This window comes from Camelus ferus, chromosome 31 (genome assembly GCF_009834535.1).
Source record: "Camelus ferus isolate YT-003-E chromosome 31, BCGSAC_Cfer_1.0, whole genome shotgun sequence".
In the NCBI taxonomy this organism is placed as follows: domain Eukaryota; kingdom Metazoa; phylum Chordata; class Mammalia; order Artiodactyla; family Camelidae; genus Camelus; species Camelus ferus.
In genome coordinates this window covers 7,772,486-7,787,404 of record NC_045726.1, presented here as the reverse complement: position 1 = coordinate 7,787,404, position 14,919 = coordinate 7,772,486, and the positions used below count along the sequence as shown (strand labels likewise).

Here is a 14,919-nt window from a genome sequence, read left to right as displayed (position 1 = left end):
AAGCAGTGGGACTAGAAACAGCAGTGAGCGTGGAAGGGAGGAGAGATGGGTGGTTGTCATGGTGACAGGCTCTGGATGTGGACACTGGGGAGAGGGAGCAGGGCTGAGGGTGGCTCAGGCCTGGCACCAGGAGCTGGAGGAAGGCATCCCCAACTGAGACAGAAATTCAGGGGAGCTGAGATGGTCAGACCCAGCGCCTTGGGCTCTCGGTGCTTACACCTAAGTTGGGGGACAACACAGCCAGGAAGCAGGCCTGGCTCCCCACAAGTGCAGGCTTGGAGGCGTGGACATGGGGACTTTCCTCAGAGCTGATGGTCAGTGTGAGAAGGTTAACAAGGGTGGTCATGCAGCCTGAGAAGGATGGCGATCAGGGGATCCTTGGAGAAGGTCTTGTTCAAGCGGCAAGGGAAGGCAGAAGCCACCAGGAGATCAGATGTAACGGGAGGAAAAAGAAATTCGAGGGAAGCCAGTGGTCCGTACAAGTGAGAGGAAGTCTTTGAGTTTGGCAGCAGGTGGAATCTGAGGTCATGATGACCTTCAAGAGCCATGTGTGCAGAGTGGCAGCCAGTCTGCAGGGGCTGAGGGCTGGATGGGAGCCGGGGGAGAGGGTGGCCCTTCAGGAAGGCTGGCCTTGAAGGGAATTAAGAAAGGCGGTCAGGGAGGAGTTCCTGATGACAGACATATGATGTGAGGATTTGTGTGGGATCGGGGGAGGGGAAAATCAGGAGAGAGGGAGACGCCAGTGCCAGTGCTTAGAGATGTTGGGCTCCGACAGGAAAGAAAAGCGACCCAGAGACAGTCAGCTGGGGGTGAGGCCTTCGCAGGTGCGGAGTAGGCGTCGGAGGTTTGTAACAGCTGTGAGGGGTAAACTTAGAGCCCCTTAGGGTTGAAGGGAAGGCTCTGGGGCCACACTGACCATCTGGAGTAGTTGCTTCCTTTCAGACTTCGTCCAGCGATCTCCAGAAACAGGGTCAAAGACAAGGAAGAGGGATGCTGGACTAACCCACAGCTGAAGGTCGTCAGGGTCAGAGCGGTTAGAGGACCAAGAAGGTGAAGGAGAATCCTTATTTTATTATTTAAAATTTTAAAAGTTATTTAAAAAAATAGATCAAAAATTCAAGCCATACAAAAGCTCATAGAGCAAAACATGGAAGAATAATCCTCTTGCCTCCTCTGTCCTCTCGGGGGCAGACTTACAGTTTCTCCGATGTCAGCGACTTCAGAAGTCTGTAGAATGGGGAAGACAGTGGCGCCTGGCAGGCCAGGTGTCAAGGGTGATGCTGGCGCCCTCAGATCTACATCAGAACGGCGGGGACTGACTGGGTTCCGCGTGGAAGAAATGGGGAGGCGGAAACCCGGACGGCTGAGAGAAAGCACAGCTACCTTCCCCACCCCGCTCCAAGATACAGTTAACTCATCCTCGCAGGAGGCTCTCAGCAGAAGGTCTCAAGTTAGCTCTGCAGGGATGAAGGGAAGAGATAGCAGAGGTGGACCGAATGAGAGACGGGAGGTGATGGTGGCTCAGAACCTGCAGGGCTGGGGAGCGGAGCCGTGGGAATTAGTCCCTTTGTCCCTCTGCCTGCAGGACGTAAGGAGAGGCTGCCTGCCAGACTGCAGGTGAGGGATGGGAGACAGGGCCGGTGAGTCCAGCTTTCTCTCCAGAGAAAGATTTCTTTATCTCATGAGCTGGAGTTTCAGGATAACTGACATTGGGAAAAACTTGGAATTAATGTTAGCTGCCGAGTGGCCTCAGCCATTCAATGAATAGTTCTTAAATACCTCCTTGGAATACAATGACAAACAAGATAAGAAAACTCCAATACTGGAAGAGGTCGGCTGGTCACAACAGTGCTGGAAGTGTTTTAGTAGCTCATGGAAGGTGCCCTGGGAGGGTGGGGAAGACAAGAGACTCATCTCTGTTCTGAAAGCTCCAGTCCAGGCCCTGTTTCAAGCCTTGATATTTAGTAAAAAGTAGTGGAGACTTTTTAAGTGGTAAGTACTTTCCCAGAGTCCTGTTAAGTCACGGTCCCTGACCCTGAGGCTGTGAAGGAAAAACGTTGCCCGCCACATCAGTAAGCGAAGAATGTTGCAGCTGCCCTCCACCCCACCATGAACCCTGCGGGAACTCAGGATGAAGCAGGATGCCCACCCTCAAGCCCTCAGCCTCGGCAGCCGCCCCCAGCAGTGTCCCGGGGAGACTCAGGCCAGGAAAGCACTGGATACCGGCCCCAGAGAGCCAAGGTGCAGATCAAGGAATGATTCCAGTGAGCCCAGACCTTCGCATCTTCCTGTACATAGAAAAGCACTAAATTCATTAACTTGAGGTGTCTGGTTTTCTTTAACAGTAACCTTTTCACGTTCCCACTACCTGGTTTTTGTTCAAAACTCCTGTATGTCCTGGGCTTCTCCCTTACCTCTTTGGAGCAGTCCCTCAGAGCGATCTGAGACTGTCTCCCGGGCTTGAAGTCCTCAGAATGTCCAGCAAATAAAACATAATTCTCAGCTTTTACGTTGTACATTTTTTTCCATTCAACAAGTTCAAGAAGGTGAGGGGAAGAGTCAGAGAGAGAGAATTGGAATACAGAAAGTTGAGGATGAGAGTGACCACTGAATGTGACTGAGATACTGAAGTTTGTGGAAACAGACCACCGAATTAAGAACAAGCATGGGAGGCCCGTGATTCAGGGCTTGTGAGAGTCAGGGTATCAGCCCCGTCACCTGCACGTGGCAGAGACTCAGAGCCAGGCAGTGAGCGGGAAGGCTTCATAGTGAAAAAAAAAAAAGGGAAGTCATCTCTGTGCCCTGATGGGGGGAGGTTGGCAAGGGGACGTTGGAAGCAGGCTAACTAGAAGTGGGGTGTCTTACGTGATTGGTTTGCGGGAGAGTATTTGGCCTTCTGCGGTTGGTCTTGAGTTGGAAACTGGGGCAAAAAATAGAGAAGTGATTGATCTTGCCCTGACCATTCCAGCCTGATTGCTTCAGAGGTTGCGGTTGGAATTCTGTTACCGTATACCGCCTGGCTGTTGTCCATTTGAGCATGCAGTCTGCAGCTGGGCACCTGGGTAAGACTCGGGGAGCTGGGTTAGGCTTCAGCTATGTCTCTAACAGCAGCACCACCACGTCGAACACGTCTGTCTCCATCTGCACTGGAAGCTCTTTGGGGTGGAACCTCCTCTTACTTGTCTTTGTTATTTCCAGTGTCTGCCACGTTGTCCGTGTTCAATGGATGTTTGTTGACTCTAAAGGACAGATAAAGGGGAGGCCAGGGAGCGTCAGAAAAAGATTTCTGCAGAAGGGGATTCCACCTGAGCTGTAATGAAGGTGAAGATCGAAGGGGGTTTGGGGCAGGTGAGTTCCTCGGGCAGGTCCTGGTGGGTGAACTACTGTGGCTTGTTTGGGGAGTGCTCCAGGAGTGGGTTGGGGTTTGAAAGTAGCCCACTGACTGGACAGGAGGCTAAAATCCAAAGGAAATGTTAAGTCCCTAAAGATGAGGGAATTTTTATTCTAGGCCAGAATCCTTGATTTTTATCTTGAAGGGCATTTCCTTTGTGGAATTTAAAATTGAAAGACTGTAGGCAAGAGAGTAAATAATCAAGAGTATGTTTGAGATACATTACTCAGGCTGTCACATGGGACTGGATGGAGAGATAGGGGAAGTTGACCTCAACATAGTTCAGGAGAGAAGATGGGGTTTAAACTACGATGGAGCTGAGAGGAGAGATTAAGATGAGACACGTTTGTTTCTTGAACTCCAGAGAATTGATGAATGACTTCCAAGGGGCGGATGTAGTCAGGGCAAGGAGGAGTTTGGAATGACATCTGGATTTTATAATTAAGCACCTGGAAGCTGTTAGTACCATTCACAGGAAAAAGCAGGTTCAGTAGGAGAGAGATTTCAATTAGGACATCATAAGCTTGCACTTCAAATTGCCAGAGTTGTACTAATCTAGATGCTTCCACGTATGTTAGTGAACAAAACAAAACAAAGGTCTGTCATCATGGAGCTTAAACTCTAGCAAGGGGAATAACACCATAAACACCAGTAAACTACGCATTATATCAGAATGTGATCAGTACAATGTGATCAGAAAAAAATGAGAGCAGGATGGGGCATGGGGGGGGCAATAGTAAAACAGGGTGATGGGGTCGGTCTAAACGAGGTGGGATTTCAGCAAAGCCTTGAAGGAGGTGATGGAGTTAACCAACTGCATCTCCAGGGGGAAGCACTGCAGGAAGAATGAGAGAAGACAAACGGCCCTGAGGCCAGAGAGGGAGGGATTAAAAATGGAGGTCAGAGAGGTAAGGGGGTGGGGTGGAGGGCTACCAGAGCTTTTAGACCTTTGAAGGGATTTTGACTTTTACCGAGTGAAACGGAGAGACGCGGCAGGGTTTTTAGGCAGTGATCTGCTCTGACTTATATTTTTAAAGGATCACTCGTTGCTGTGTTAAAACTGATTTGGGGCTGGGCTAGCCAGCAGTTCCCAGGGCTTGTGAGAGATCTAGGATGGGGATAAAAATTTCCACATCACTCTTGTATGAGTCGTAGGGACGCCCTAAATACTTTTGGGGGGCTAAATTTAAATGCTCGGAAGCCTCAGGCAGATCCCACGCACCCGGGCCGCGGCAGTGATCGGAGCGCGTCCCAGAAGAGCTAATCTGGCCGGCAGGACAAACACGTGGACGCCTTATTGACAACATCATAGCTATGTTGTCGCTCGGCTCTCAGATAACACCTGCAATGACCTCAACTCCGGCCTGGCGGCTTCGTAATGTCGGGGTTCGCTCCCAACTCCGCGCAGGGCCAGCAGGGGACCACGAAGACCCGCCCCCCCAGCATCACCAATCCCGCTAGCTTGCCTTTTCCCACCCTCCAATTAGCTCCTAGGATGTGGTCGTCACGCCAGACTCGTGCCGCCGCCGATTGGCCGGCGTCTTCCTGGTGCGAGCGGCCCCGGCCAATCAGCGCCCGTCAGTCCACCCCGCGAGCCCGCGGGCGGCTGCGCGAGAGCCGGAGCCCGTTGAGGTTGGTGAAAAGTGGGCGTGGAGCCGGCTCTCTGGGCCCGCCTCCGCTCCTCCCCGCCCGCCCTCCCGCCTTTCCTCCGCGCCTCCTCTGCCTAATCCTTCCGAGTGCGGGCCGGTGCCAGCGAGAGGTATCGGCGAGGTGAGCCAGATCCCTGACGGTCCGCTGCCGCCAGCATGGAGTTCGTGAAGTGCTTGGGGCACCCGGAGGAGTTCTACAACCTGCTGCGCTTCCAGATGGGGGGCCGGCAGAAGGTGATACCCAAGATGGACCAGGTGGGCAGAGCATCCCTGCATCCCGGCCCAGCGGGAAGGAGGCTGTGCGCGACGGCAGGCCTCCGGGCCTGGCCAGCCAGGCCAGGATCGAGGGCCAGGGCTGCGGCCAGAGGGCGCCAAACGCCTCAAGCTCCCCACTTCCCTCGGGGGAGCAGACCCCTGCCCCTTCAGGCCACCCCAACCGCCAGCCTGGTTCGGCTCTCCTTAACTCAGAGTCGGGCCCGGATGCCCTTGGTCCCCTAGGCGCTCCCCCACCCCCCCCCCCGCAAGTTGTCTTCCTGGTTAAAATGTTTCTGCTCGTTCAGATACTGGTTTTCAGGTAGTTTTGCTTCACATTTCATTCTGTCCCTGAGCACTGATGTTTATGTGTTGTAGTTGGGTTACAGAACTGAGACGACGTGGGTAAATTAAGTAGGAGAGGACGTATGAGAATTTTGTGGACATAATGAACTATGCAAATATTACCATGAATAGCTTTTCTGGACTGAAACCTTACTCACCCTTCCAGTTTTCCCTTACACTCCCTCCTTCATAAGCTTTCCTTTTCCTGCAGCCTGACCCATCCCTTCTTCCTCACTGCTTCTTCAGCTTTTTAGAACACATAACTGCTCTTGCGAGTTATGCAAGTTCTTATCAGATATCTGTATGTCAATTTAGCCACATTGTTGGCCTGCTTGAAGGCCAGATTTGATTTTGTTTACATTTCATCTGCCTCATTCCTGTACCCTTTTTTACATGAATGCTTACAAAGGTATTTATTTCGACAAGAAAATTATTCTTAAGTAATTATTGAAGGAATAGACACATTCAGCTGAATCAGTGGGTTTTATCAGAATTTCTAAATTCTTTTCCCCAATGGAAATATCACAGTCAAATACTGTTCTTTGTTTAAATGGACGTTTAACTGTTGTCCTTTATTGGAACACTTTAATTTTCCGTCAGAAAGAAAAATTTTCCCTCTGTCTTTAACTTCACCAGGTCTGGCTTCTGTGAGCGCCACCTCTGTTGACCATTCAGGAGATGTTTATTAAACACCTGTTCCGTTTTAGGTGCGATACTGGGTGCGGCACGTCACGGTGACACGTACAGACAAATAAGACACCCAAAGACTAGCTCACTGTCCTGTCAGGTCGATAAAACGTTATAAAATTGTCCATAGAAAACTTAGGAAGAAGCCATAATGAGGTGCCTTTTATGTTACCTGTGACCCTCCCTCAACCATTTTCTCTAGCACTGTTTTCCTTGTATCAGTCTCCTAGTCTTGTATGTGGTTATTTGTGTATTAGTTTCTGTTCCCAAAGTCCCTTGCTGGTTTGATTCCATGCCTGATTCTGGACTTTAAGCTGTTTGAAAACAGGAGATTTGTTTGCTGTACCTTTAGTGAATTAATGAACAAAAAAAGAGGATGCAGTGCCCTCAAGAAACCTCTAGCTTTTTCAACAAGAAAAACCTGAGTAACTGTGACAGGACATAGTAAATGCCATAAGGAAATTCACAGAAGGGAAAACTCATTTCTGCCTGGGATAGGGGATTAATCCTTTGAGGGATGTCTAAAGGAAATACAGCCTTAAATTGCTCCTGTGTTTTGCTCAGTAGAGATTTATTTAGAGATTGTTGCTAAGAGTTCTTACTTGGAGCTTTCCTGAAATTACTTGCAAATACTTATGTTATTGTATATTTATTTGTGTGTTTTGAGAGGAGGAGAATGGTGTCGACTACTATGAGATATTTCTTTCCAGGGATCTGTGACCCAAAACAAAAATAGCAGGGATCCCTGCCTTAAAATCCAGGATACCCAGTTTCCTGAACATGTCCTGTGACCTGTGACAGGTAATTCATTACCTTTGGAGGCCACCCATATCCAGATTGGTCTGGTTTTTAGGAAATGTTACCTAACATTGAGCTGAACTTTTCCTCTCAGTTCTTTCCCTGGAGTCAGGGGGTCTAATCCTTGTTTTGTGATACAGCACTTGAAGTATTTTAAGAGAACTCTCAAATTCTCTCCAAGAATACTGTTAAACAAGCCAAATATTCTGTGTGCTCCCTTTAGTTGTTCATTATATGTTACTTTTTCCAGGTCGTTTACCAGCCTGGTTTCTCTCCCTTTAAAAAGTCTAGTGTCCAAAGTTGAACAGTAGTGTTCAGGTGTGGTCAGAACTTTAAATTCCCCTATGGTTGCTGGATTTCTAATTAACATAGCTTACAGTTGTTTTAACTTCAAAAAAAAATGTTCTTTAATTATAAAATATTTCAAGCAAATAGAAAAATACTGAAAATTCTAAAAGAAACCATTTTGTGTCTGTCTCCAAAATTAAACGTATATTACATTTTTGCTATATTTGCTTCATCTTTTTTTCTCCTAAGAAGTAAAATGTGCAGATCCAACCGAAGTCCTTTTCCCCTCCTCAGCCTCCCTCTGTATCGCGTTCATTGACTCTGTCAGGCCGTCTCACCATGCTGTGGACTTAGAATCGAGGTCAGCCTGGATCCCTGCACTTCTCAGGGTCTGTTCTTCCATCTCGATGCCCTGCTGAGAGACTCTTTAAACCTAGATCTTTGCCTTTTAGGTAAACGGTGTGGTAATAATGGCTAACATTTATCGCGCTGTTACCGGGTGCCTAGCACCACTTTAAACACCTTCTAACGTGCATTATTTAAACGTCCCAGTAACCCTATGAGAAAGCGCCTGTTAGATTTCCTGTGTTCCCAGGTGGAGAAACAGGCGCAGAGAGGTTCATTATTGCCCGAGGTCCCGCAGCTGTTCAGTGGCGGAACCTGCCTTTGACCCTGGCAGTCTGACTCCAGAGCTCACTCTCCTGACCCCATCATGCTGTTTATCATCAAGATGATGGGTCCCAGAGTCAAATTAAGCAGAGAATTGTTCAGATCAGCTAAAAGTGGGACACACTTTGTGTGAATGGACACAAACTGGACACTAAGTCTGTTCCCAGTCTGATGGAGAGCAGGTGTATGAATATAAGGTAACCTTGGAAGTGCCAAGTAACCTTAAGCACATTAAGATTTCAGGAAGTTTTAGTGAAGTAGAAATGTTTTACAGCAAAAAGTTTTCAGAAAACACAGGAAAAGTGCTTCATAATGTGTAGGGCCTTGAAGAGGTGTTAGATTTAGATGACAGGAGAGGGTCCTCTGTGGGAGAAGCCAGCATGAGCCGAGTCATGTAGGTCGGACTGGGCATGATGTGTGCAGAGTAAGGAAACCAGCCTGGCTGGAATTGAAGACTCCAAGTTAGCAAAATGCAGTAGGTGTATGTGGGAGTCCACGAGCTGAGCTGTATTCTGTGAAGCAGGCACTGGTTAAATGCACCTCTGACGTGATGATAGCAATATTTTTGGACTACTGTTTCGCAGGTGAATGGGATTAGGAGGAGATTACGTTGTGAGTGAGAAGAATCAAGTTAATAATGATGATAATAACAGACAGCGTTTGTTGAGTTCTGTGTGCGAGGCCCTGCCTAACCGCTTGAAGTCTGTAATCCCAGCGCATCAGTTGGCTTTTGTTCAGTAACCACCCCAAAATGAAGTGGCCTGATTCTGGAGACTGATTGCACAACAGTGTGGCTGTGCTTCACACTACTGAACCGCACACTTAAAGATGATTAAGATGGTAAATTTTATGTTACGTATATTTTACCACGATTGGAAAAACCAACCTTAGCGACTTAAAAGAGAATGTGTGATTTAGTTGACAGTTCCCTAGAAGAAGGGGGCAGTTCTGGCCTGGGCCAACTCGGGTGATTTCTACTGGGTTTGCTCAGCGGGCCAGTTGGCTGGTGGCTGGATGATCTGTGATCAACAGGCTCTAGGCTGGAGTGTCCAGTGGAGACCAGGCCCAGTGCGTCTCACCCAGTAGGCCAGCCCCGGGACTACTCCCGCGGTGACCAGAATTGTGCCAACCCCAGTGTGCACGCGCTTGTCAGGTCTCTGCTTGAGCCACAGTTGCTGCTGGCTTCTTGGCCCAGGTGCAAGGACGTGGAGAAAGACCTCATCTCCTGATGGAAAGAGCCGTGAACTTGTGAGGCCATGTTGTAACTTACCAGACTTGAGTCCCTCCTGTATGGTCCATTTCTTGACAACAACCCTGACGAGATAAGTACTGTTATTACTGTCATTTTACAGATTAGGAAACTGGCATAACGTAGTTAAATGTGAAGGGTCACACAGCTCTCCGAGATGCCAGCCAGGCCTGGTGAAGACCTTCATGCTTCTGCCCTGGATAGAACCCAGGCTTTCATGGGCCCCAGACAGCTGGTCGGCTGTCACCTGTGCTCAGGGGACATCACAGGCAGGCAGCAGTTCCTGGTTCCTTTCCCCTCTTCCCAATTCTGCTGAGTATTAGCTTCCTTCCTGTATGTGACAAATATGTGACCACCAGCTGCAGGCCAGATACTGTTCTAGGTGCTGGGGATGCCGCAGTGAACAAGAGAGGTGAAGACCTTGCTTTTATGAACCTTACCTTCCAGTGGAAGAGAGAATTTGAAAAAAAAAAAAACAAATAGGAGGAAGGAATAGCTCAGTGACAGAGCTCCTGCATAGCAGCCTGAGGTCCCAGGTTGAATCCCCAGCACCTCTATTGAATAAATAACAAACCTAATTACCTCCCCCCACCGAAAAATAAGTTTAAAAATAAATAAAAAGATTTTTTAAAAAAGCAAATAGACGATATTTTAGGTGGAGATAAATACTACAAAGAAAAATAGTAGTTGGGGAGGGTATAGCTCAGTGGTAGAGCGCGTGCTTAGCATGCACAAGGTCCTGGGTTCAATCCCTCAGTACCTCCATTAAAAGGTAAACCATTAAAATAAATAAACCTAATTACCCCCCTACCTCCCCTCCAAACAAAACAAAACGAAAAAGAAAAGAAAAATAATAGTAGAGCAAGGGATCTAAGTATCCAAAGTCAGGCGACACAATTTTAATTTTTTAAAAAAGTAAGACTTAGGTTGTTCCCTTTTCTGGCTCTAAGATTTCGTAAACAATGCAGGACAATATAATTTTGTTTTGCTAGTTGTAGTTTTTCTGAGCTTTTTTCCTCCCACATTCACATAATGTTTATTACAGCTTATTATAATTGTTCTAATTCATTATCAGTGAAAAAAATTTTTACTGAAGTGTAGTTGATTTACAATATTGTGTTGGTTTCAGTGTACAACAGAGTGATTCAGTTATATATATATATTCTTTTTCAGATTCGTTTCCTTTTTTAGGTTATTACAAGATATTGAATATAGTTCCCTGTGCTCTACAGTAGGTCCTTGTTAATCAGTTTTATGTATAGTAGTGTGTATCTGTTTACCCCAGACTTCTAATTTATCCCTCCTTTCGGAGCCATTTTTAACCCCCGTGAACCATTTGTTAAAAATAGAAAAGTATACCTGAGGAAACAGGAAAATCCTGTTTTCCTTCACTTACTAGTGTCTGTTTCTCTCTTAAGCAACAGAAGCTGGGAAAAAAATTTATGCTTCACAGATGCTGAGGGCTGAGATTATTTCTACCACAAAAGGTTTGGCTGTAGGAGTTCAGGGTTCCCTAAACTTGATTTGGCCTGAATCAATAAATCTGATGGCATATTGGCACCTGCAAGTTGTGTGACATCACTCAGTCCCATCACTTGATGACATCATTCTTTCATAATGGAGAAAGTTTCTGGCTTCTATCAGATCTAAATGTATTATTTAGATTAATATCTTAGGTCTGTTAAGTCTAAATCCTGACTCTTGCAGCTGAATGACTTTTGGTAACTTAACCTCCAGCAACAGTTTCATCATCTGTAAAACATAGGTAGTGGATCACAGGCTGTTATCCAGTTTCCCAACTCCAGAACGGTCTGAAAACAAAAGGGTTTTTTTTCGTAAGTCTGGCTCAAGAGCATTCGGCAGTAAAATGTTTCCGGATGGAAGTGACCCCCCCGCCCCCGTGTAACTGTTCCTGGGTTTTGCTGAAGCCCTGTTGTTGATCAGTTGTGAGTTCTGTGGGGCGCACCTGGCCCTGAGACCGCAGGTGGGTTGTAGGTCTGGGCGGGACCAGGATTAAAGGTCGTGTCTGCATTGTGCCGGGCGGGGACTAGCCGCCCAGTACGTGGTGGTTACTACTCTTGTTGCATGGATGCAGCCCTCCGGTGTGTGGGTCCCCCCCTCCTGAGGGATCCTGTGTCACTTCAAGTCTGCCTGCAAGGCTGTGGGGAGGCCTGGTCGTTTGTCCTCTTGGGAACTGCCTTTCAGCTGGAGCCCCAGTCCTTGTTTCTCAGCCACTGCATGCGCTTCCTCTCAAGGCCCGCATCCCTCTTCCCCTGACTGGAGGCTTCTTGGGAGTGCGCCTTCCCCAGCCAGCGAAGGAAGCCTCGGAGGACTGGGGACGGGCCCAGGAGCTTTAGCTTTTTTTTTTTTTTTTTCATTCCTGAGCTCTTGGGAATCAAGCAGTGGCAGTGTTTATAACAGTGGTATTTTCCATAGTATGTTTAATAGTTACATCATCTTGTATCTTAATGGTAATTTGTGGAAATTCTTCTTACAGGGTGAGGTCCTGAAATAGGTGACCAGAAAAAGAACGGTGGGAGAAGGAGCTGGGAGGTGACTTGTTGACCTCACCCCCTTTGAAGAGGAGGTGTGTTGGGGAGGAGGGGTCATCAGGAAGGAGACTGTCACTCTTCAGAACCGGTGCGACTGCACCTTTGTGTTTATGAAGCCCCTGGCTGGACATCAGCCCCCAAACCGTTACTTGCAGCTGAGGTTCAAGCCAGTGGGCAGCACAGTGAAAGGAGCCATTGGGGCTTGTGGACAGTGGTTTGTGGGAATAGCTGGCTTGGAGCTCAGCTGTTACTCTGTTCCTTTGATTTTACTGTGAAGTCTTGCGTCTCCACATTGTGAGAGGGAAGGAGTTGGTGAATGGTTTTTAAATACTCTTTGAACGTATTCATTTGCTCGTCAGAACTTCACTGAGTAGTTTTATATGCCAGACTGTGTGTACTAAATGATTTTACTAATATATGGTGTTTACTAAAATATTAATTTTTACTAATAATTTGTATTGAATATGGCAGTTAATTGAAATCCTCATGATTATGTGATTTTTAAAAAAAGCTTTACTCTTGACAAAATAATATGTATGCGTGGTAGGAAATTTGGGAAACGTACACAAATAAAAAGAACATAGTTCACCTGGACCCCAGCAGGGTCCAGGGTTCACTGTTAACGTTCCAAAGTGACTGTGGGATTTCCCAACAGGGAATACGCTATATAGATATATATTTTTTAAAGCATTTCCCTTTATAATGTTTTGTTAAATATTTTATGTTTCCCATTTTTCTCTAAAAGAGTGGGGGAGTTGGTGGGGAGGTATATAAATGCTCTCTACTTTTCACTCAATTTTTCCTGAACCTGAAACTGCTCTAAAATATAAAGTCTCCATAAAAAAATACACAAAACAACCAGTAATTCTTTTTGATATGTTTGCTTTTCAGAATATGGTGTGCTTTTTCCTTGAAAAACAGATTGTTTTCCATAGGGAAGAGTAAAGTTTAGGAAGCAGATTGTTGCAGCTCACTGATTTGAAAGGGAAAGGTGATTAGAAATCTTGTTGTTGTTGTTGTTTGTTTTTTACATTTTTTAAATTGAGTTATAGTCAGTTTACAATGTTGTGTCAATTTCCAGTGTAGAGCACAATTTTTCAGTTATACATGAACATACATATATTCATTGTCACATTCTTTTTCTCTGTGAGCTACCACAAGATCTTATATATATTTTCCTGTGCTATACAGTATAAACTTGTTTATCTGTTCTACATATGCATGTCAGTATCTACAAATTTCGAACTACCAGTCTGTCCCTTCCCACCCCACCTCCCCCTTGGCAACCACAAGTTTGTATTCTGTGTCTATGAGTCTGTTTCTGTTTTGTATTTATTTATTTTTTTTAGATTCCACATATGAGCGCTCTCATATGGTATCTTTCTTTCTCTTTCTGTCTAGAAATCTTAAAAGGAATAGCTAGCTTTCCAGAGGGTAGTAGAGGTTTAACAGGTGTTAAAGGAAAACTAGAACTGGACAGTAGTTAAAGGGGTGAAAACAGATGTTATTCAGAAAAGCTACTACAGTAGGGAAAATGAGACCTCAGTATAGAACTGGGCTCAATTCCAAATACAAGAAGGAAAGGTGGGGATTTAAAGCCAAGGGGCCGAGTGTAGGGGGTGAGTGGGTGGAATAGTACTAAGGAAACACCTGGGCTAAGGGGCGTTCTGGCTAAAGGACCTACCAGGATTCTTGCTGAAGGCAGGCCAGGGCGGCGGGATTGTGGGGTAAGGGGAACCCGGCCAGATAGGGTGATCAATATCGGGGATGGGGGATTCTGGCTCAGCCAATTTGGCAGAATTCTTGCTAAAACTGGGTGTTGCAAAGATAAAACTGAAGCACAAAGGTGGAGGATTCAGAGGAGCCTGACTAGAGTTTGGCCAAGGGGAGATCCTGTCGCAGGGAGGAAGAGCAACTTCTCAAAAATGGAGAGGGTTTTGTTAGCAGCCTGCGGGTTCTGGGGAGGAGGGGGAGACGGCTGGGCCGTACCTGGGCGGGGCTCGTATCGGGCGGGGCCCGCACGGGGGGCGGGGCCGCACCTGGGCGGGGCGGGGCGGAGCTCGCCTGGGGCGGGGGGCGGGCCCCGCGTGCGGGGTGGGCGGGGCGGCGGGCGCCCGCTCCTTGCTCTGTAGCCCCAAGTTTATATCCGCGGAGGGAGAGCCCGCCCCGCTCGTAGGTGGGCTCCTCCTCTCTGCTGGGGTCTATGGAGGAAAAACTGCGCTGGCCCCGCTATTCCCATGGCCGCGGTCGCCTGCGGCACCAAGGCCATGTCCCTCTTCAAGCGGACCTTGGGGCGGAGCCCCGCCGCGGCGCCCAGGGGCGCGGGCACCCCCCCACGCGGCTGCCCCTTGCCCCCCGCCGCCTGGCCCTGCAAGGACCGGCCGCGGGGAGAGGGCGTCTGCGGCAGGCTGCGGAGCCCCGCGGGGGGCCTGCCCCAGCCCCACGCCTGCTCCTCCGCGCCTCCCACCGCCGTGTGTCTCCTCTGCCCGCAGGACTCGCTCAGCAGCAGCTTGAAAACTTGCTACAAGTATCTGAATCAGACCAGTCGCAGTTTCGCAGCTGTTATCGAGGCGCTGGATGGGGAAATGCGGTGAGTGGCGGAGGCGGCTCCTTTTGACTGGGGTTGGCGGGGAGGAAAGCTTTTCTAGGGGACTTTGAACCCTTCCAAGCTGCTTTTGGACACAGCCCCTTGCTTTGCGGTCCCCGTGCTTGTGGCTCAGCCAGAACGTGCCCCAGTGAGAGGAGGAAACGTTCCGGTGTTTACTTTCGAATGCCCTTCCAGGCACCTGGCCATCTCACAGTGTCCCTGAGGCCCAGCTCTTTCAGGGAGGGGCGGGGGGTGTTTATTAACTTTTTTTAGTTCTGGCAGCTGAACCTGACTGAGTCGGTCTTGCTGTTTTCTTGGCTTCACTTATGCTACTTTGCGTTGCTGATTTATCAGGTTAATTCTTCTGAGGCTGTCTCTGGGGATTATATACATGAAAACGTGGACGGATTGCCTTTAAGTCCGATAGTATTTATAGTGAGAAGTTCTTGTGT

General features: G+C 47.9%; 1 protein-coding gene across 2 annotated transcripts in view; it reads left to right on the top strand.

Moving 5' to 3' along the window:
- The first annotated feature begins 5,019 nt into the window (after positions 1-5,019).
- Positions 5,020-14,919, top strand: part of FDFT1 (farnesyl-diphosphate farnesyltransferase 1) — a 30,749-nt gene continuing 20,849 nt past the window's right edge. Inside the window, exons 1-2 of one of the 2 annotated variants that reach the window (XM_032470974.1) lie at positions 5,020-5,295; positions 14,373-14,470. In XM_032470974.1, coding sequence (XP_032326865.1) covers positions 5,197-5,295; positions 14,373-14,470 — 197 coding nt within the window. In that variant the 5' untranslated portion in view covers positions 5,020-5,196. Of the gene's footprint in view, positions 5,296-13,988; positions 14,471-14,919 lie in introns of those variants that run through there. The other variant, XM_032470973.1, reaches the window with a different exon arrangement.